At 40.4% G+C, this 23,541-nt stretch overlaps 1 protein-coding gene across 1 annotated transcript; it reads left to right on the top strand.

Moving 5' to 3' along the window:
- The first annotated feature begins 77 nt into the window (after positions 1 to 77).
- On the top strand, positions 78 to 22,746 carry espnla (espin like a). Its single transcript, XM_085447797.1, has 11 exons — positions 78 to 816; positions 2,503 to 2,693; positions 6,546 to 6,732; positions 6,815 to 6,997; positions 7,100 to 7,231; positions 17,196 to 17,357; positions 17,447 to 17,588; positions 17,742 to 17,914; positions 18,024 to 18,188; positions 19,379 to 20,331; positions 21,684 to 22,746. Exons 1-11 carry the CDS (start codon positions 523 to 525, stop codon positions 22,213 to 22,215), a joined length of 3,114 nt encoding a protein of 1,037 aa, XP_085303923.1. The 5' UTR covers positions 78 to 522; the 3' UTR covers positions 22,216 to 22,746.
- The last annotated feature ends 795 nt before the right edge of the window (positions 22,747 to 23,541 follow it).

Raw genomic sequence — 23,541 nt, 5'->3', positions numbered from 1 at the left:
TAATATTTTCTCAAGTCAACGATGAAATGTTTCATGTGGGTTATAATATTCTACATGTACCAGCTGCTTAGTCGCCCTTCTCTTTGATTAATTTTTAAAATAGTTGTAAAAAATGACTCTCATTGTAATCCACCATGCCTTGGCTCGGACTTCTCCCATTACTTAAGTTTCCGTGCTGCCTCAGCTCCCCCATCTCCAGTGAAGTGTGTGTGCATGTGCCAGCATATGGTCACTGCCACTCAAAGAGAGAGCAGGAGGCCACGAGTGCTGCGCCTCCACCCGTCTTTCATTACCTTTCTTTCTCACCGGCTCTGACCCCCTCCTCTCTCCCCAACAGCTATGCTGGCCAGCTGGCTCCCGCTCGAGTGTCGCTTTCCCGGCTCAGGAGGAGCCAACGAGTACACGAGGGTTTTTTTGTTGTTGTGTGGGACTTTGTGCGTGTGAGATGGTGTTTTACTGGAAGGGAAAGAGCTCCAGGGAGCTTGTTCAGCCTGTGCCATAACCCACTGATAGCAGCGAGGCATGGTGCTTCATCGGACCATCCAGGCAGCTCGAGCGGGAGATCTCGCAGCCCTGAAGGAGCTCGCCTCTTCTGGTCACCTCTCTCCAGGCATCACTGATGCTCAGGGTGCTGGCCCGGTGCACCACGCAGCCAGGTGTGGACGCCTGGACTGCCTGCAGTTCCTGGTGAGCGAGCTTGGGCTGGGTGCTGATCCCCGGGCCTCGAACAAGGCCACACCAGCACATGATGCTGCAGCTACTGGCAACATCCGGGAGCTGCAGTGGCTTGTGCAAGAAGGAGGCTGCAACATTGAGGTAAATATATCCACTCATAGGAATCTTGGCACAAAAAGTTAGAGAGTGAAACCCATCCTGAGAGCTTAAGGAATTAACTTGACTTCCACTGGCTTGAGTACATTTATTAATGTATTCCTTTCGCAGGTAGTTACACCTGTAAAGGCTAAACCAAGAAGTAATTGTTAGAAAATTCTTTTTTTTTAAACTGCAGTGTTTATTGAACCTTTTGATAAATTACATTTATTAAAAGTTTTTTGGGGGAAAATCACAGTGATGATGTAGAGTTCTCAAAAACTCACTTGGCATTACAGAGTTATGATAAATTAACAAATTATTACATTGTAAATGATTAAAACACAATTTAAAGAGATATCAGCTGAAGTGGAATAAGGGCCGGACTGTACTAGTGTGTAATACCAATTTTTACCACAAGATAGTGGAAGTATGTCATTCGAACCTTTATTTTAGTAGGTAAGTCACTAAGTCACTTCCTGCAAAGGAAAGGAAAGGAAACCTCCTGATAAATTAAGAATAAGGCTAAAAAGAAGTGTCAGAAGTTAAAAGAATAGCAGCAAAGATGCAGAAACTGATAAAAATAAATAAATAACAGCCATTGGAAAAAACAAACTCTGCCCCCTGGTGGTGAAAGTTTTAGTTAAATTCTGTAAAAGGCGATTGCAAAATGTGAGAAATACGTCATCATCTTATTCATTAAAGATTTGAGAGTTCTGTTTTTCAGGTATTTCAGTAAGCTAAATGTTTTCAGTATTCCACTATTCCAAATTTCAGATTTTGTTTAAAACAGAAACATGAAAGTAACAAAGGATGAAAAAGAACTGACTATGATGATTTAATTGTTAGTTGTTGTTTTTTAAAGTATTACACGGTCATCAATTCATCTAAAATTTGGTTAAATGTATTTTAGAAGACGTAACATACAAGGATAGTCTGAAGGCAATAACTGAAAACTATAATTAATGGAATTAGAAGACTTTAGAATATCTGTTATATGCAAAAGAAGCAGAATAGGAATAATAAACACACATTAAAAACATACTCTTAATGACTCCACTTGGTTATTTTAGCTATTAAAATCATTTTGTTCCTTGAGGGTCGAAAAATAAAGGAAAAAAAGTAATAACAGTAACAGCATAGGGAAAGGAATTAATTACAGTAGTTAAAGTAGTTTAAAAAATTCTCTAAAAGCTTAAACCTATTCTGATGTATTACTGACTGATTACATCATATGGTTTTGACTTAGCTGACATCCATTATGGTAATGTATCACATGTCCAGTAATTATGCCCAGATGGTTGCAGGAAGTATAACAGAGTAGAAGCAGAGTAAAGTTTATTTACATTGTTTTTCAAAACTGAATGTGCAAGATCAGATTTTTAAGCTTCTATTTTACTTACTGATTATCGGAAATCTCTTAGATAAGAATCTCTCCTGCAGCTTTTCGTATAAAAAACAGAAAGCATTTACGGTTCAGTCTAAGGAGCTCGGAAAGTAAGGGACTTAGGCTACTATGACCTGAATGACTGAGAACCTGTGCACACACAATTACTCTTTACTTGTTTTATGTTACTTCATTTTTTTTAATCTGTTGCTAAAATGATAATCAAAAATCATTTACCTCCCCTGAGCCTGTAGAGGAGCAGGTTTTCAGTTTTGTCCACATCAGATCTCTGCGAATGTTTCCAGGATAGAGATGCTGCCGGTGCCACGGCCCTTCACCTCGCGGCTCGGTTCAGTTGTGTGGAGGTCATTAAGTGGCTGCTTTCTGTTGGCGGTGTGGCCAAGGTGGAGACAAACTGTGGAGCTGTGCCTGCTCACTACGCCGCAGCCAACGGGGACCTCACCTGTCTGAAACTGCTCATTCAGGAAGCACCTGGGTGAGTTCACAGCCCTAATTTCACTTCCTAATATTACAGGCTCTGTTTGCCTGCCTGAGGATGTTTGTACAAAGATAATCATCTGCATCCACACTTTTCAAAGCCATCCAGTGGGCCGAATTGGACCCTCTTACTAGATTAATATTAACTGACTTTGCGTTTCCATTTTTCCATTTGTTTTTAGTAAGTAAGTTTAGTAAGTATTTTGTTTTTGGAAGTATGTGCAAAGAGTTGCAAGTTTGTGAAACTTCAAGTAGCGCTGTTAGGAAGAAACTTAAAATGTTAAAAATTTAAAAGTTAGAAATGTTATACTTTAGAATAATTTTTGATGATACTTCTGATCTGCTTTATTTTCCATGGCACTATAGTAACTGACGGACCCAAACAAAGCATAATAGCACCTGAGCCGCTGCTATTGGAAGTTCTTAAGCACTGATTAAGTGCAAGTTTAAAAAGTGGTGTTTCAGACTCATTCTTCTATCAGGCAGGTATTAAATTTAGAAACTTTTGCTCTTTTAAAGCATTGAAAACACTACTTCTCTTTGCCACTGAGCGATCACCACAGATCTATAAACATACCATCCACATAAAACGAGATTAGCGGTTATACGATGGCCAGAGACCGTGGAACAACAGTCATAAAGTGAGCGAGTCCTAAGTTAAACGTTTTTCAGTTTTGAGTGATGCAGCTTCCAGTGGAAGTGAAGGATAACGCTGATTGACATGTGACAGCGTCGGTTACCTTTACAACTAGAGCTTAAACTGTCCAGCATTGACCAACTGTTAACTACACAGCAACTACACAGCAATGCATGAAGGATTTTCTTTATGCACAGAACTACCCATAAGGAGTCCTAACAGCACTTGGGTACAGAGCCTAAAAAAGGCGGGCGTTAGCTTGGATCATGCCTCCATTAGGAAGATAAAGTATTTGTAGACATTATGAGCAACTAATCTCAATCCGTCAAACATTTCATTTCAGTTTGTAAAGTTTCTTCTTTTTTGTCCTTAGCAGTGAAGTTATATTTTTCACTGCCCATCCCCATTTATTTAACCTGCATGAAACAACACATGAAGGACACCTTAAGAGCATGCTGGGTAAAGAATCTACAATGAACTTCTTCACGATGTTGTACTTTCAGATGCATGTCCGCAACATCCACAATCACATTATTTAGCAGTCTGCTGTAAGTATAGTTCTCTGAGAACTGCTGTTCTCTTTTCTATAGATAAATTCTCCTCCCTAAAATCGCATCTTTTTTTCACCTCATGATATGTTATCAGTTGAGACCAAGGTAATGGGATAAGACAAAGGTGATTTTAGGTATATTTTTTACTGTTTCACTGCAGCCCTAGATGGCAGATTAGTTCTTTTAAGAACTTACTTTGTAGAGTAGGGCTGGGTATCGTCACTGATTTCTAGAATCGATTCGATTCTGATTCACAAGGTTCCGAATCGATTCGATTCAATTTGATTCAAATCGATTCAATTTGAATCTGGGAAATTTTGCTGCTGGTTCAGTCAATATTGTTTGGAGAGGGATAAAACCTGCAGCTTCAGAATCAGTGCAAAAAGGAGGTAAACACAAAGCGCGGACCTGCTGAAACATCAGAATCAGCGAGCTGTCAGCTTTCAGCCGCGACCGTGTCCGTGCCGTCGGGTGAGAAAAGCGACATCTCACTGATTCTTATGCGTTAGTGCGTCCACGCTTTGTGTTTACGTCTTTGTGCAGAATCCGTGTACCTGCTCTCATTTACTGTTTTAGCTGTTTGGTGGTGGTTGAAATTTTGTGACTTGTAACCTGAGATTCTGGCGTTTCAGGCAAAATAAATTTATAATAAAAAAATCGATTCAGGATTTTAATGAATCGATATCACGTTATCCAAGCTAGAATCGATATAAATCGATAAATCGATAATCAAAAAACAACCCCTATTTAAGAGTGATGTCCCACTTGATCTTACACTGACTCACTTCCAAACCCTTAAAAAAATCTTATCAATAAATATCTGTGTCACCAGAAAACAAAGTAACAGCAAATTACTGGATAAAAAGTATTATTATTATTACTACTATTGCGCTGTTATTTCTCTTCAGCGTAATAAAGTTGGTGCAGAAATTTGTAGTCCCCAGATTATGACTGCAACTGCTGTTGGTCTGGCTTTTCCTCTACTGCCACCATGACACCGACATTTGTTGTCTGCATCCCCACAGAATTATCCTCAAAGGTGCTGGAGGGTCAGTCCAAAACGCTTTGGTGACTTTTCTGCCATCATCTGGTCAAGTTTGATGTTTGTTTGAAGTTCAGGAGATTTTGACCAAGCTCGTGATATTGTCAGCAGCCACTCTTTACCTGCACAGTTTTATCCCTGTTCATACAGATGCTAAAGGACAAAAGGTCAAGTATAGAAAAAAAAGTCTTTACCACTCTAAATGACAAAAATAGAATTACACATGATAACACAGGGAAACAGGTTCTAATACAAAAGTTAGTTCAGTCATCTGCAATTCTTAATGAGCATAACTTTTTCGATTATGGCATGAGGTCACATTTACAGACATCTGAGATGATTAAAGGATGTACGGTATTGGGTTGCGCTCATCAAAAGGAACAAGTAAGTAAACATAAGCACCAGCCCTCACTTCTTCCTCCAATTAAACTTTTCCATCTCCTAAACCCGAGACAGCGGCACAGATAATGGCGCGTGTGGCTCTTCCTGCCTTATACTCTTGTTACAATAGAGTCTGACTGTAATTTGCATGATGCATGGCAGAGTTTAGAGCATCACAAGTAACCATCAGTGACCTGTGAATAATACATGGCTACATGTTGTCCATCACATTCGGCCTGCAGTTGTTAAAGAGCCGTGTGCACACCAGTGGAAACGCTGCTTTGAGGACCAAAAAAGATTTAAATTAAAGAAGAAATTTCCCCTGTGACATAATTTAACATTATTGCTTATATTAGATTTTTGCATAATTTCCACATCGATGTCCAGTGTGATGTGTATCCATAGATACACGCATGGTGTGCTCATTATTTTTGGTGTTATTTTTAATATGTTTTACCCACATTCAGCAACTAAATATTTATTTAATCATTTCCAGAATTAAAAACATACTTCAATTATCTGTGCTTTCATATTTCATTAAGATATTGCTCTGTTAGAACACATCAGACCATGTTGGCCATGAATACCAGATTTTTCTCTCTTTACAAAAACCTTACACATTATAACAATTTCTAACTTAACTACTAACAAAACATTTTTAACAATAGCAACTATAATGAAATAAGCAAACCTATATGTATCTTTGAACTAATTGAAACTGAACTGAAAAGAAAGAAACAATTTAAACCAAATAAAAATAAAAACAGATGAAATTATAAGCCATAAACTCTATTTAACTTGTATGTTTAATGAGAAAATGCTCACAGTTAAAAAAGCTGAAACGGTACAACTCTGATATTTTAGTGGAAAAAGCACTGTAGGTTTTTTCAGGTATTTTATTAATGGATCTGAGTAACTGTGGTAACTCTAACTAATACGATACAACAAAATGATTTGTTAACCGGAACAAAAATTGGAACTAGACTTATAAAAGAGACAAAAATGAACTGTTAAAATAAAAATAAAAAGGATATGTCCTTAGTTTTAATCACTGACAGTGGTTAAATTTGCTATACCAACAAACAAGAGAAGGCTTTGGTGCATATTTTTAAAGAGACTGGTTATTTCCATGGCCTGAAGTGTTGGATCTGTAGTGGAATATCTCTTTTTAACTTCTTAAATCTGCCTGTGCTCATATATTTTTTTAATGGCTAACCTCCATCACCTGTTTGTGCACAGGTGTGTGAACCACCAGACGGCTACCGGTGCTACTCCGCTGTACCTGGCCTGCCAAGAAGGGCACCTGCATGTTGTCGAGTACCTTGTGAAGGACTGCAGGGCTGATGTGCACCTGAGGGCCTATGATGGCATGACCTGCCTGCATGCTGCTGCTCACATGGGCCACCAAACTGTGGCGTTGTGGCTGGTAAGTGAAGAAGCATAAATCTATGAAGCTGTTTTTTACATTTGATGCTTTCTTTGATCCGTATTTAATTAACTCTGAACAGGTGACCTGCACTGATATCAACCTGTCCTGTCAGGACATAGATGGCGCAACTGCTCTGCACTTTGCTGCCAGCAGGGGACACTATTGCATCTTGGAGAAGCTACTACACATGGGTTCAAAGGTCATGAAAGATTACTGGGGAGGGACCCCACTTCATGATGCTGCAGAGAATGGAGAGCTGGAGGTCAGAGCTAACTTTTTTCCACATTTTTTATATCTTATGTTTTGTGTTATGCCTGAATAAACTCAATTGTATTAATAAAACTTGTCTCGTTTGATCTCTCAGTGCTGTAAGATCCTGCTGGCCCATCAAGCCAACCCCTCAGATCAAGATATTGATGGGTTCACAGCAGCAGATTTGGCAGAGTACAACGGACACGCTGAATGTGCCAGATATCTCCGTGCCATGGAGAGAAACGTAAGATGTTTGTCACCTGCAGTATATTTTATTTTGCACGTTTTCCCTTGTTTGTTTCCTCTCTTTGTGTCGTGGCACAGCTGTTTGCCTTGGCATGAAAATCAAAGCTCGAGTACGGTCAAACATCTGGAAGATCTTGGAAGCTCAGTGAATCATTTTCTTAATTTGTAACATGTATTTCATTCAGGTCAAGCCTATCATTCTCCTGAGCTGTTCTCTTCCACTCAACCTGATTACATTGCTCTCAGTTCAAGAGGTCTGAGAAAGTGGAGGATGAAGGCTTTAGGGCATTACAGGAGATGATGGCGTGAGTACTGTGGCGGGGGGGGGGGGTATTCTTCTTTCTTTGTTTTCCACAGATGAGTCTGTCAGGCTAGCTCTTTTGGTTCGTGTGGAATGCAGCGCACTCCTCGATGCGATTGATCAATATTTTAGAGCTGACACCTTGTTTTTGCTGGTGTTGCCTGTTCAAGTCAGACGTCACTGCAGGAAGCACTTACCTGCATTAGGGTTAATCAACTCAGAATACTTTGATGTAAGTCATTCCTCCTGACATGCACAGAATCAGGTGATTTTTTTCAAATAACTTTGGCATATTTCATGAAGACAAGAACAATTTGAGTTACTGACTCATAACGTCACATGAGTAGGCTGAAATTTCATAGCTTTTAATTTGCATTCTGTAATTCACAATTCATTTTAATTCAGTTTTATTTATACAGTGCCAAATCACAACAACACTTGCCCCAAGGTTCTTTATATTGTACGGTATGTATATAATATAAATATATAATAACAGAAAGAAAAAAAGAGAAAACTAAACAATTATATGACCCCCTAGGAGCAAGTGCTTTGGTGACAGTGAGAAGGGAAAAAACTCCCTTTTTACAAGAAGAAATTTCCAGCAGAACCAGGCTCAGAGCAGGGTGGCCATCTGCTATGACTGGTTTGGGTGAGGGGAGGAAGACAGGCCAATAGGATCCATGAATAAGTCAGCGGAGAAGAGCAGCACTCATACATGAAGAGGATGATGATAGGGAAGTAGTGAGGCTTAAGAAATAATCCTCCCATGAACAAAGGGAAGCTAATTAGCGCAGGGCTGCTGTGGCGTCCGACACAGCCCGAGCCACCGCCAACTAAGGGCCTATCAGTTACTTCTCTCCAGCGGCTCAGGTGGAGGGCCCGCGGGTGAAAATGCTGAGCCCGTTATGGGATCCACAAGCTTAAGTTTCAGCGTTTTCACCATTCTGATGCCTGGAGCCGGCAACTCTATCCCTTTGTGGAGCTGGAGAGCAGGATGTCATTGGCATCAAACACACATTTGACTGTCAGTCATGTTTTTTTCCAAGAGGCTTGGAAGTGCTATGATTGTCACCTCTGGATGCTGTGTAATGATGGTAGCAGACTGAATGGTATATCGTGTTTCTTGGCACTTTATGAATTGGATACACTAACAGAGACTCAGTGTGAAGTAAAAGGTCATCTGACAGACAACCGACCAAACAGTCACTCGATTTAAATCTTTATAACATTTACAGGATAGAATATGTAATGATTTAAATCCAGCTGTGGCAGAGATAAGGTGTGCAGGTAGACGTGCCTTAATTACATTTCTGGAGGTGTTTTACGTTTGTAACGTAGATCGCGGGTTTCATCGGTTCTTAAGTGTCAGTTGGATAATCTCATTTCCGAGAAGTGACCTGAATGTAGCGGGACAGTGACCGCTGCAGATCTGGACTCGCTGCCATGTTTGGATCACTCACAGCGAGGTCAGACTCGTTCAGCGCTGTCATCTACTCTTCCCTCATCTCGCATCTCAGCAACAGCTGCAATCAAATAAACAGTGTGCGGTGTGAGGTTTACTTCACACGCACACGCGCGTGCACACACACAGAGCGATCAGGCCAAAGATACTGGTGTTTGAGATTTTTGTTATTTTTAGAAACCTTGGAAAGAGCATTCATCAGTCATCACTTTGGTTTTTAAGACACACGTCTAAAGTTTTACATTTCTTTTGAGAAATAAAACACATGTAATCTAATAACTTTAAAGAGAATTTAATGAATTTTGTTGGGCTCATCACATCACTTTATCCTCTTGCACAACAGAGCTGTGAGTCTGTCCGACTCATAATGTTTGGGTGCAAAATGTGATATTTATTAGGAAACTAGTGCAGAGATATTTTACAGCTCTATAAAATATGGACTATATGGACAAAGTGCTGAACACATTTAACCTACCGGAGCAGCTCAGTCATGGAAGTACATGCAACGAAGCTCCTGGTGCACAGTTTTTGTTCTGATGTTAATGGTCAGAGATAGTTTGGAGCACTGCAGTTACTAAATCTCAAACCTCGCTCTGTGACTCACATGGTCTGACACTTCATGGCTGAACTGCTATGGTTCTTATTTGTAAAGCCAGAGTACATTACCAGGTGCTTCATTTTATACATCAATGGGCTAAAGAGGTGTGGCCCAATACCTTTTGTCAGTATAAAGTGTATCACTCATTATATCCTGTGTATCATGACTTTCTTTTGCTATTATATATCTGGTTTTAGACTGCAAAAAAATTTTGAACCCTGAATTTATTTTTCAGTTTTATGTGCGCTTTCATATACGCTATAAAAGGTGCTGTATGGGACATTTTGCTGGCTAGTTTTGGGTCCACGGGCGCCTTCAGAGCAGTGGTTCTCAAAGTTTGGAGGGCCTGATACCCCTTAGAGAAGGACGGCATCATAGTGCCAGAGTGTAAAATATTGTTGTTTTGTTATATCCCTTTTTTGACTATGAGATCGATATGATTGGTCCGTCACTCCCAACTTCTTTCAGTGTGATTGGTTACTGATGTGAAGGTCTATGTTTTAACTAAGTAGTATCTTTGAACCCAATTTAAAGTGAGAGAAAGAAAAACGCAACATTAAGTAGAAAAAAGGCAAAACCAATTCCAATTAGAAGTTCTATAAACTGCATCAGTTTTATGTCTGTGATGTAAACTTCTATATATGGTGTCGTATTGTGATGACCAAGTTACAGCACATGAAAGGTCGAATTCTTTCCCTACATTTTGATACCATGTTCACCTTCTATTCCTTCTGAGTCAAAATAATTTTCTAATGTAGTCATATCTGTGTTCACGTGTGATACTTTGAAATATAATGAAGCTGTTGTACAGAGGAAAGTCGGCTGAGTCTGAGGGGTTCGGGTGGGAGCATTTTTGATTGATGAATGAGCTCTTCTATTCAATCGTCCCAGGTGGAAAAACAAAATCACCTGATTACCCACGCGCATGTCTCTGCTCCAGGTGCTTTGACAAGTCTTCCGCTGATACCTCCCTGCGTGTAACAGCATGACCGCTGGTTTGTCAATGCATTAGTGACATTACCAGCCATCCTATCCGGTCCCTCAATTATTAACAGCATTCTCCGATCAGAGTTTATTGTTTATTACCTGGCGGCCCTTGGCCACTGTTAAGAGACGCTGATGATGGTGTCAAACAAGTGGACGGTGATCTTAAGATAGCACGCCCCAATACCTGGCTGCACAAGTCGGTGTGAGTCATACCACGAAGTGTGCGCCGAGAGAACTGCTCGAGGTCAAGGTCGGTGAGTTTTAGTTTGGTCTGTTTGTCAAAGTGCAATCGTTTTTTTTATTGTGCTCATGTGATTTTGTTTGTGCGTGTAAACTGTATGAGTGGTGATCTTTAATGTTATGTGCTTCTGTCTTTGTTGCTCTGTGCCAGGAACTACAGTTGAAAAGCCTCTGTAGTTAAATTTGGGCACATTTACACGATGGACCCAAGTGCTCGTTAATTAATGAGCATTGTCCCTCACCATATTATAAGCTCTCTTTCTTGTTTTTATACTCGCGCCTTATTTTTCTTTGAGCTGAAGGAAAGTGAGCGGACAGGCTGAGTAATTAATTTTGTGAAATGAATGGAAAGTTTTGTATGTTCCGTTTGAGAGGCCCGAACTGGCAGATGTTTTGGCAGCATTTTGCCTATTTTCTGATCAGTTATAGCCTGTTACGGTTAGGCATGAGTAACGCTCCAGGCTCATGACCTTACTTTATTTTGTCATTGTTGATTTTTGCAAATTGGATGTGTTTTCTTTAATCTTGCAGTTTCCAGACATGTCCAATAGTAGTTACAATATTTCAGCACTAAGTAGACAACTACTTTCAGTTATTACTTTTGTAGCTGCAGCAGATGCAAAAAAAAAAAGAAAATGCTGTAGATGTTCCCAAAAACAGTATATCTGTCAGTTGGTAGTCTCGCAAGCATTTACCTCCATGGAGGAAACCTGAGAGTATATTGCCATGTGAGTGGACATGTATTTACACTATAGCGGTCTGTGTATAATGTGCAGCCGCTGTATACATTCCCTGTTGCAATTTATCACTGTGAATATTTCACGTGGAAGCAGGTTGTTTGAATGATTGATTCCAGAGTGCAGAATTACAAGACATGTTTCTTAAACACAAACTGTGTTTCTGAAATAATTAAACTCTCCCGTGGTTCGACCCACAGGGACCGCAGATTACTGGAGCTGCATGTCTGACAATGAGACAGCATTGAGTAGCTGTTTCTTAACTCCCTGGCTCCTAATCTGTAGCGATCAGAGCCTTTGTGGTCTTCGACAAAAAGGAGAGCAGATCCAGGCCAAAAGCAGGGTTAGGCTATCTGAATATGCGTGGCAGTAGTGATGGGGGAGTGATGAAAACCAAATGCTCTCTGGCCACTGCATCTAATTAAACACACACATGCAGGGTTCATCGTAGTTTTTAGGACACTGAACTGTTACGAAAAAGGTCACAAAGGAATCGGGCTCCCCCTTCCCATTTCCCAGCCCGCTTGTTGTTTATCTATTTATGGATTGCACAACTTCTGGGAAGATTATTCCTCCGCCCGAGCTGTGTCACAGCATATTTCGTGTTGCTCGACATCAAAGTGCTGCGTGAGAGGAAATGGCACGGACCACCTCATGGACGTAACGCACAACAGCGTGCAGCAGCATATTAGGCCTGGCTTTGAAGTTTTGGCTACTAATAATGTCCTCTGAGAGGTGAATTTGATATGTATTCTGTATGGAGTGCATTAGGACAATGCAGGTTCATTAAAGGCGACCTAAATGCTTCCATACATCCGACAGCCTGCCTGGAGCGGTGTGAAATGCTGCCACCTATTCAGCCGTGCATGTGCTTGTTTTCTTCTTTGGTTTGGTGCGAGTCTTCAGGCTGTGAAATGTTTCATGTGCTCATTTGTACATCATAATCAGAAACTTCCTTTTTTATTCTAATTAAAAACCTAGCAGACTTATATCCTTGATAGCCTGTAAAAAACAACAAAAAACAACAACAACAACAACAACCATATTTAACCTAAAACAACTGACACTTTTGACACTTTCTGGCACAGAACCTGCTCCCATATTGAAATCATCTCGTGTGACTGGTTACACTGCCTGAATCTACATTTTTAATACTTTAAAGGCTCCCAAAACCTGCTGTAATCTGGGATTTCCTGTTTGTGCCTAAACGTGACATATTTACCTGTTAAGTAGTTTGTATTATGGACAAAAGTATTGAGCCACACCTCTTAATCTTTGAATTCAGTCGCATTGCCACAGGTGTATAAAATCAAGCACGCAGCCATCCAATCTGCCTGTACAAACATTTGGATCTTTGTAAAGAGCTCACTGAATTCAAGCATGGTGCTGTAATTGTGCTGAGGCACATAGAGAGTAAAAGTTGCCAGTGCTCTTCTGACTCAATAACTGCAGAGCTCCAGACTTCCAAACCTCCTCTGGCATTAATGTCAGCATAAAAACAGTGTACAAAGAGTTCCTGCAGGGGTAATGGAGGTGATGTAGCATAGGTCCCCAGTACTTTTGTCCAAATAGTGTATGATTTAAGAACAAACTGAAAGAAAAAACACACCTGAAAATCATCTTTTCCCCTATCTACAAATGATGAATGGAAACTGTTGTAAATGTAAGATTTGACTATACTAACAAAGAGAAGAAATTATGTCCTCTCTGTGGTTGGTTTGATGTACTCCTGTAAATTAAGATTAAAGACTACAGTCGTACTTTACACACAACTATCACACAGAAGTAATAACAAAAGCAGTCTGAGACTGCATAGCTTCCCTCCACATCATGGATGAATCGAGTCCCTGGATCCAGTTGGTGTCATTTTGTTGTGAACATCAAGGCCATTTCCCCCAGCTTTTCCTCTTTCAGTTTAAGATATACTTTTATCTATCTTAAAAGTTGAAAAATTACAAAAAAAAGAACCTAAAACAAAATAAAATAATGTCCTTTTTTAACAGTTTTTCCAGTTCAGGGGGCTCGTGTGGCACTGAATCCTATCCCAGCTGTCACTTGGGGAAAAGCAGCCATACATTACATTCATACCTACCTACGGCCAGTTTAGAATCAGCAACCTGACTGAACACGCCTGTCTCCGGACTGTGGGAGGAAGCCAGAATAGAAACAAAGACCCCAAGCAGGCACAGAGAGCCATCTCCATGTAACATAGGTCAACAAATTCAATAAAGCAAAACGAGCACAGCAAATGTGAGGTGAAATTAAGATGGCTCAGTGTACACACAGGGTCAAGTGTAGAAGGACAATCCACACTAAAATGTGTATGTTGGTACGTGTTTGTGAAGATATGATGCAGAAAGTACAATTTTGCCTCATTTCGCAATATTAAAAAAATCCTTGCAAAAATTCCTGGATCGAGATCAACTCCAAAAGTGAATTACTTCTAAGTTGGGCAAAGCTCCATTTCTATTAAACTTCTCATGCAAAAGTTCTGTGTGTAACTTTTTAAGTCAGGCAATCTGAACCAATCACATAACCTCCTTGATGGAGATCTCTTTTCATCTGTTTCTGTGGTGTTCGCTCAAACGAAATCTTACTCCATAATGAGGTCACACGTAACTAGACAAACCAGGCTCGTTGCATGAAAAGCACTTGTGACGTCATGCAACGGCCACCAAACTGCAGTTCAGTGTGATGGTGGGAAACCTGCAGCAGTTCAGGTGAGGTGAAGAGAGAAGTCTCTGAAAATGGATCATCTTACAGCAGGCATGATGTCACCTGATTTAGATGACAGGAAAGATATAACGCAGTAAGCACTTCTTTGATCCTCATCATTTTCTAAGACAAAAATGTGAGTGTTTAAAATAGAACTCTGACTGAGCACGTGCCTTATTTTATTAACATTAACATCAGTCATTTCAAATTAATACTTATCAAACTCCGTATGTATCTCGGTTTTTTAAAAAGTAGGAAAATAATTTCAATCAAAGGCCGCTGTTGTCATTCATGGAGTCTGGGCAGTGGCAGATGTCAAATGGCTGCAAAAGTCAACCTTTTTTAGTTTAAACCTGAGAGTAACATAGCTGAAGAGGTAAATAAAATGTACATAAACAATTGTTTGCTGTAAAGAAGTCAGCATGTGTGTCCAATAGTTGTATTTTCACATGATAGCATCAATAACCAGCATATAGTCCTCCTCTCCTTTTTTATTCAACTCAGTTTCATGCTCACACATGTAAGCATGATTCATAATTACAGGCTCAATACAATGGCCAGCGTACAGCTGCATCCAGCCGAATAGCTACATCGGTTAGCTGGAGACGCTGATTGACTGGTGCTTCCTCTGTGATCAGGGTCAGAACTTTTGGGTCATTTTCAGAGCTGATACTTTATTGCTTAGCTAGAGAGCATCTATGTTTTCCTGTCTTTCACAATTCTTAAAGCATTTTCACTCAATATCTAAGGGCGTTTGCATGGCTCATGGGAGAAAATTATCGTCACGGTGTTTAGCTTTAGTCATTGCTTATAACCAGCAGCATTTATGAGCCATAAATAAGTAAATCAAATACAGCAGGAGGGAAGTGCCGAAAACACAGCTGCAGCTCTTTTGGAAGTTTCCCGCTCCTTCCCCCTCTTCTTATCGACAGTAAAGCTGAACAATATTGCTTCACTTGTTTCCTTTTGATGGGAAATTACAACCAAAAGCAGCACAGTGTGCTTTTTGCTTTACTTTTTTTTCATTATTCAGAAACTGTGAGCCGTTTGAAACGACGACAGCTCTGGAAACCATTGCACACACAAAGGAATGGAGGCTTTCCTGAGTCAAAACATGCATTAAACATTTAGGGATTTTAAAATCATGAAAAAGTGTGCTTCAGCTGAAAAGAAATTTGGAGCATATTAAGGCCAGCAAGTTGTAATATTCAGGGTTCATTAGACCTGTAAGTAATGTATAATTCCATTGATAGCACTGTCAAGCTAAAAATCACAAAGGCTTCACAACAAAATGCAAAAAAGTTACCCAAAAGCAAGTTTTAAAACTTTTTAAAAGAAACAGCTGAGTCCACAGATCTCAGGCTCAGACAGAAAGAGGTTCAGAGTCTAGGGGTCACTGTTGCAAAAGCTCTGTCTCCTTTAATTATTAGCTGGCAGGCCGTAATCACCTGATCCTAGGGACCTGCTGGCGATGTATGGATGTAACGGTTATCTGATAACCAGAATCTTAAAATAAATCCTAAAGTCAGTGGAGAACCAGTGCTGCAGAATTAACCATGGTGTGACATGTGAACAGCTAAAACTGCAGAACTGCAGGAGGTAACGGTAACGATGGGTCATTTCAAATCCTAACAATCCAATTGCAATGAAATGAAGGCATGAATAACAATCCCCAATTCAGAGCATAACACAATAGACCTCAACTTGGTAAGCAAGGTAAAAGCTGAAACAGCAGTCACACCAAGCTTCCTGATCCTGATTAGCAAAAGTGGCAAGGGGAACTAGAATTTGCATTACAGTTTTTAATAGAGTCAAAGCACGTATGTAAGATGTGTGACTGGGGCTTAAATGAGATACAAAACTGGATTCCATATGTGCAGCAGTGATAAGAAATTTCTTTAACAGTAATCAAAATGTGCTGAAGAGGGAGCAGCAGAAACAATAAAGTCCCCAAACAGGAGCCTTGTGGCACACCATAGGCAAAAGAAGTGAAGAGGACCTGGACTTAGAAACAGCCACAGAAAAGGAGCATTCAGAGAATTTGAAGAAAGATCAGATGTAAATAGTGGAGCAGCACGTTGGCACGGTGGTTAGCACTGTTGCTGCACAGCAAGTGTCTGTGTGGAGTTTGCATGTTCTCCCCCGTGTTTGCGTGGGTTCCCTCCGGGTACTCCGGCTTCCTCCCACCGTCCAAAGTCATGCAGCTTGTGGGGATAGGTTAATTGGATAATCCAAATTGCTACTAGGTGTGAATGTGCGAGTGAATGTGACTGTGAATGGTTGTCGGTCCCTGTGTGTTGGCCCTGCCACAGACTGGTGACCTGTCCAGGGTGTACCCCGCCTCTCGCCCTATGACAGCTGGGATAGGCTCCAGCGACCCCCGCGACCCTGAAAAGGATAAGCGGATGGATGGATGGATGGATCAGATGTAAATAAAACATCTTGCAAATGAGAATCATTTTGTGGTTGTGACATATCTTCCAAGTATGAAATAATTGTACAAAAGCAGCTAAAGGAAGCTGCAGTTCTGTAAGTGCAAGTATAAGGACAAACAAGTATTTGTAAAGTTTGTGCATCATTCTGCTTCCTTGTTGAAGGAACTTGTGTTTTGTTTTTTTAGTAACCCGTATATTGAAGTTTGTAGATTGCCGGTTAATTTTCGATTGTCTTTGGTGTTTGTTGTCTTATTTCTGTTTGTTTGTTTGTTTGTTTTGCTTTTTTGAATTATGAATAAATTTTAAAAAATCATTTATTCAAACTGAATATAGGAGATGCTTCTTTATTATTCCACGTTTTTTTCCTTTTTTTAATCCTTATTACCTCTTTTTGTCACACTCTGTTTCCACGTTTTCCAAGGTGATTATAATTATAGTGCAGTAAAGTGCAGTAAAGTCTTATTCTAAATATTTTAAATGTTTGCAGGCCTACAGTGTAGATAAGCCCATTGAGGTTCCCACTCCAGCAGAGGAGGTGAAAGTAAAGCCAGCCCTGGTGTTGCCGCACAGCAGGGAAGACTACTACGGGAGCCTGAGTGACACATGCACAGACAGTCACAGCAGTAACTCACACATGGACAGTTTAAAGGTAATCGCAGTTTAGTTTTTATGATGCTTTCTGGTTTTTTTGTGGTTTCTTAGAGCACGCCAGTGAGTCCTTTTATTTGTTTACAATAGCAGCATGAGAATGAGGAGTCTCCACAAGCAAGATGCCCTCAGTCCCTGCTTGCACCTTCTTTACCTTCTGGTTCATCTACACCTGCCCAGCCTCAGAGGACTGCCGTCAGTAGAATAGAGCAGGTTGAAATCGCAACATCTGGTGAGAGAAACATCTGTGGAGCTTATTTAATTGCTCTTATTGCAAAGCAAGGCAAAAATTTATTGCACAATTTCATGGTAACAGTGAGTCATTTCAAATATTAATCTGCTTTAAAATGACTGGGAAAATGACTGCTCATGACTTGTACTGCAGTTATTAGATGTTTCAACCAACCCAAGGCCGCTGGGAGTGAGAGAACTGTCTGTACTGATAAGACAATGTTGCCTGATGCAAACCTCCTGGCTGAAAGAAAACTTCTTGGCGACATGAAGTCCATTAAATCTTTGAAACAGTCAGGAATATCGGGAGTTTTCACTGGACAAGCGGTAAGTATTCTAGGCTTCCTTATTTTAAATATCCTGTCATCAGATTCACTTCCTTTCTTTGGATAAAAAGCTGATAGCTAGAACTCTGCCGCTTCATGTATCTCTGAAGAATAAGATGGTGGTCCTACCTACTGAGGAGGCCAACCTGTCAGACATTGATTATCTGGTGCCCACCCATGATGAGAGAGGCTGTCCCATAGCAGAATGGAAGAGGCAAGTCATGGTGAGACAGCTGCAGGCCAGGCTGCTGGATGAGGAGGATCAGAGGAGAAAGGTAATGTTGTCTGAGAGATGAATTAGGGCACAATTTAGTACTTTCAATCAAGAAGTCATTGTGTACAAATCGGATCTTCAAGGTGCTTTTCATGTAGGACTAAATCAGAGAATTTCGGGAGTAAACCAAGATTGATGTGACTTTTTAGACTAGCAGTTCCAGAGAAAAGGGAAATGAGCCTGATTGCCATTTAATTGTTGGCTTTTAAGTAGAAACAAAAGACTGTAGCCCCAATCCAACCTTTTAAAATTTATCAAACAGTTAGTCGATAACACTTTAGTGTATGTCCTGTATTTAAAAAGTGTCAGTTTTTGCTTCTAATGGTACTTCTAAGCCCTTTTAGATTATACAGAATGCAACTGCATGCAAAACAGTCATTATGTTGTGTGGATCTTTACGTATTAGATCCTTTATAAAATCCTGTGTGTTATAGGTTGGTATAAGTTGTGTTTAATATTTCAGCTTCTGTAACAGGAAGTAACCCAACCGTTGGGTTACACTTGTAGGTACTCGTGCACACACTTTCCCCATTTCTTTTACATTTAAATCCCAAAGGCAAAGGCCTTTCTGGTTTCTTGGAATAGTCATTTAAAAATGAACAAATATTTGGGAAAATATTTGGAGTGTTTCTTGGAAAAGATGGAGCACATAAAATGAATAACTTCATCGACAGACAACTTTGAATTTCCGCCTGCTGGCTGAGCAAAAGAAGCTATCTCCACTTCTGGGTGGAGAAAGCTTTATTTTCTCGCATTAAAGACAAAACGGCTTTTAGTCAAGAAATGACCACCACAATAATCTATAATAATCAACCGTAGTAAGGTCTGCTATTTGAGGTAAAGCCTAATTTAAACAAAACCTCCCCTAAACAAATGGTTACAGTCTAAACATAATGAGAAAAGCAAAAATTGCAGCTCGTTCTTTGTGTTGCTTCTCTAAATCTGCATTACTGAAAATCTGAAAAACACTTGGAAATTCAGTCCCCATTTACTTTTAATTGCTCATAACAAATCACTGAACACATAGCACATTGTGAGTCAAGTCATATTTCTGAGGTTTGGATGAGGTCTGTGTTGCAGTTTTAATGTATCATTACTCTTTTTCTTGCATGCCAAAACCCTCTGAAATGTTTAAAAAATGTAAAAATTACATCCTGCGTGTTTATCTGGTGTTTGCCTCTTCTTTTACAGGAAAACGGGAACAGATTTGCCAAAGTCAGCTGGAGGTACTCCCAAGCCCACAATGCCATCCTGGGGCCCTCTGGTGAGCTGCTGACTGAGGGTGATCTCATCTATCTGGAGCAGCAGATTGCCAACGTCTCCCTGCAGAGGAACTGTGAAGGCTACGAGTTGGAGTTGGCTCGTCTAGCTGAGGAGCTCAGGCACATCCTGCCGGCCCCCATAGTGAACATCACCGTCAACACGCAGTTTGGGAACTTCACAAATCAAGTTCCCTTACCTGTGTGGTGCGGCCGTATCTTGGGGATCGTAAAGAGCATGTCTCTACTCATGACCAACCTGACGGACCAGCCCTACTGCAAGATGCCCAATACAGAGCTTATCACAGTGTTTTCTCAGACGTCAGACAGAAAGAACTCCACTAGGGGACGCAGGGAGATGATCGAGGATGAAATCCATCAGTTTGGAGTGTCTGTGAGGACTCTGAAGTCAAATTTTGAAACGCAGAACTTGTCGTTGTTAGCTGAACCTTCAGAAGCTCACATGTTAACCTCTTCCACACAGTTTGAGGCCCCAGAGTCAGGAAAGCAGGTTAAAGGGCTGAATCCAGCTGCAGAAATAGATCAAAACAGTGACTCTGGTATTGACTATGATACAAATGTTCCTGATGTTCAAGAGACCATTAGTCTTAGAAAGGAGAGGATAGTTGTTCTGTTTTTAGGCCACTGGAAGAAATCTGCTTACACTGTGGCAATGAAGAGCAAGGATGCAGCAGAGAGGAAGATAAGTGGAGGAAACCCAGACATGGGTGACAGATCTGGTCATAGGAGTAGCATCGAGAGTGCTCAGTCAGAGATGATGAATAGTTCCCTGGGACACTTCTTCAAGCAAAGAGGTGCTGTCAACAAGATGCTGGGAAACTGGAGAAATATGATTTCCAGTGTCCCTTCAAGGCAGATAAGAAGGTAGGATGGGGTGACTTTCCCTTCCTATTGAAAACTGAAACTGTTCACATCTTTAAGTAACTTAATCAGAGATTTGCGTGGATGTTTGTGTGTCAGATCATATTGTAATTTTCACCTCACATCAGAATCATGGAGTTAAGAACAATATCTGTTTTCTTTTAATGCATATATGCTGTTCCTCCATAGTAGATGTTTATATATTTACCCAACATGCGAAAGGTCACTGGTTTGAGATCAGGAGGAAACACAAATACCTTTAGGGTTGCGGGTTGCATCGTCAAGATTTGCCAACTCAAATTATCTGTAAATTATCTGTGGTGACCCCTTGTAAATAAGGGATCAGCTGTAAGAAGCTTTATACTGTATAAATGATACACGAGAAGTGTGGTTAACGCTCAAGCAACCAAGCTAATTTAGCAACTAGAATTACAGAGGGGTTCATTATAACCCTATTATACGTTATATAGCAAAGTATAATGGGTGTGTGTGTGTGTGGGGGGGGGGGGGGGGGGGGGGGGGGGGCGGTAATTCTGTCTTGGGCAGGCCTGGCAACGAAGCTCGAGAGAGAGAACACCAAATGGCCAGGCATTAGCCTAAGGGGCCAAAGAGGCAAAATGGGCCAGCCTTCTTGTGGGCTCACCAGCTGCAAGAGATACCATAGGGGTTGGGTGCAATGTGCCTGTTGAAACTAGCTCTTGGGACATGGATTGTCAACTCTCTGATGGGAAAGGAGTCTGATACATTGGGGTTTTCCCAGCTGAGCTTGGAGAAGGCGGTCAAACATATCCCTTGGAGGTTCTTCCTTTTTCAGGGTTCTTCAGATTTATGGCCCCATTGCTGGCGATAAGTCTGACTCATTTCCGTTAGGTGTTGGACTTTGCTAGGGATGCCCTTTGACACAATTTTGGAGTGATTCTCCCTGACCTGGAAATGTCTCACTGATTGCCTGGATAAGCTGGAGAAGGTAGCTGGGGAGAGGGTGGTCTGGGGCTTTGGTTCCCATCCCTTCCCCTGTCTCGACTTAAACTAAATTTAAGCCTGAAACCAAATAAAAAATATTTTTCAACATAAATACCAAATATCAGGCTTGGATTCTGCTTTTTTTTTTATTTATAGGACATTTATAGGACAGTAAATCAGAATTAGAATACCTTATTAATCACTAAGCAAATTATGTCAATAAGTGTCTATAAGTTTTGTACCAGTACTCAGAAAATACATTTATATTAATGCTACACAATTACATAATTTTGGGCTTGGTAAACTATGGACATATGGTATCTCCTTGTTCATGCTTGGTGAATGACAGATAGTCAAATACATTGTTGTGTAACCTGCAGTGTTATCAACAGGCTCCAAAGGCAGAAAGCCCTCTACTCGCCAGAGCAGTTCTTACCCCGTCTGGATGGTGTTCCTGTAGAGTATGACAACCTGACCCTAGATCTCTTCATGCTGGGCTACTTTCACATCTTGGAGCTGGACCTGCCAGTCGATGAACGGAAAATGAGGCATCTTCTGTGCTTCGAGGTATTCGACCATGTGGGGAGCTTCCCCTGGGAGATGGTCAGGGACTTTCATAAGGCCGTCATTCAGGACATTGAGGCTGGGAACCGTGAGTGGAAGGACGGCTTCGAGGACATTAAAATAAAGTTCTTTGGGAATACCTTGAGTCAGCCTGAATGCTCTACAGAAACAGTAAAACACAGCCTCCCAGAGGTTAGACAGGTCCCTAAAGTCATTGTGCAGACGCCTACGCCAGATGAGGGGACACTCTACACTGGAACTGACATTTCCAGTTTTAGTAATGAAGAAATTTGTAAATATATTGACCGTAGTTTTGCTTTTTGGAAAGAGAAGGAGGCAGAGATTTTTGATTTCGAGTAGTCACTTGTGTCATATTTTTAGATAACATCGGGGCTGGCTATCAAACTAATTAATGAACTAAACATTTCCATCATCAGTTATGAAGTAAAGTTGGCACAGATATCTTAAACCTAATTGTCGGAAGTCTTGTTTACTTAATGTTTCATCGTAAATTTCTTTGTCTGAATTATAATTTTGTTATTTTTTTTTACTGTTTATAAAAAATATATATGCTTTTAAGAGTAGAATATTTAGGTACCGTGGTAATAGTATTGAAACTCAGTCAAATAATTGTCAATATCATCAAGTTTCAGACGATACCCAGCCCTGTTAAAAAAGAGTGCTAAAAGTGTTTTTGTTCAGTTCTTTGTTAAGAGAGCATTTTGTGGTAAATATTTGCAACAAAGCCTCAGAGTGATCCATGGTCTGAGAGAAACCAATTCTGACATTCTTACAAATAAATCTTAACATAGAGCTCAATTGATTTTCATTGTTTTCATATTCATTTCACTGATCTTATCCTTCATTAAAAATCTTACTTTTTAAATGTTTTTTTCTTGTTTCTGAGACTCATAAAAACATGGACCTGGAATCTCCTAGAACAGCTTTGAAAAGTTCTTACTTACCATGTTTTGAGCCTTGGTGATGCACCTCAGTTCATCCTTAAACAAACAATATTTGTTTCTTCCGATTGGGTTACGTGTAAACACAAGGTTTGACCACCAGGTGGGTGGGTCTATGCTCGCAGACAGATTTGCGGGGCTTAAAGTCATGCCATTTTCTCAGATGCCACTGTTTTTACCGGTTAAGCACAAGTTATCCCAGGTGAGACTGAATCTGCCACACCAATAACGGACACATTTGAGAGGAATGAGACCCTTTTTCATTGATTTCATTCATGTTTTGCGTTTTAATTGTTTTTTTTTTACTTCTGGTTTTGTAGCCTGGTTATGTTTAGGCACAAATATGTTTCAAAATTTCTGGTAAAACAAGTCTCTTCACATTTAAAAATGATCATTTGAGAGTGACCTGTCTTGTTAACGCTGTAACCCATTGTGTCAGGGCACAGACTTCATAGGACACTTTCTGTGTAAATGAGGACCATCACTGGCTTTGATAAAACAGGATTAACTGACCGCTTGAAAATAAAAATGTGCTAGATGACCGTACAGCACACACTTGAACTCCTGAACAAGGAACAGTTGTGGCAGCATTATTGTTACTCAGTTGTCAGCTGTCACATTTCCAATTGTTGGTCCTCTTTTGCCGCTCCCAGGCCTGTTAAGAAAATCCAAAATCTGCCTTTAACAGCAGCTGCAGGTCCCATACATGTTGTTTGGAATCTGA

The sequence above is a fragment of the Copadichromis virginalis genome, linkage group LG23 (assembly GCF_057382275.1).
Source record: "Copadichromis virginalis isolate Kocher_CV1m ecotype Utaka linkage group LG23, C_Virginalis_male_GT1.1, whole genome shotgun sequence".
NCBI classification, from domain to species: domain Eukaryota; kingdom Metazoa; phylum Chordata; class Actinopteri; order Cichliformes; family Cichlidae; genus Copadichromis; species Copadichromis virginalis.
Note: the sequence above shows the minus strand (reverse complement) of the source record. Positions and strands in the feature narration are given on the sequence as shown.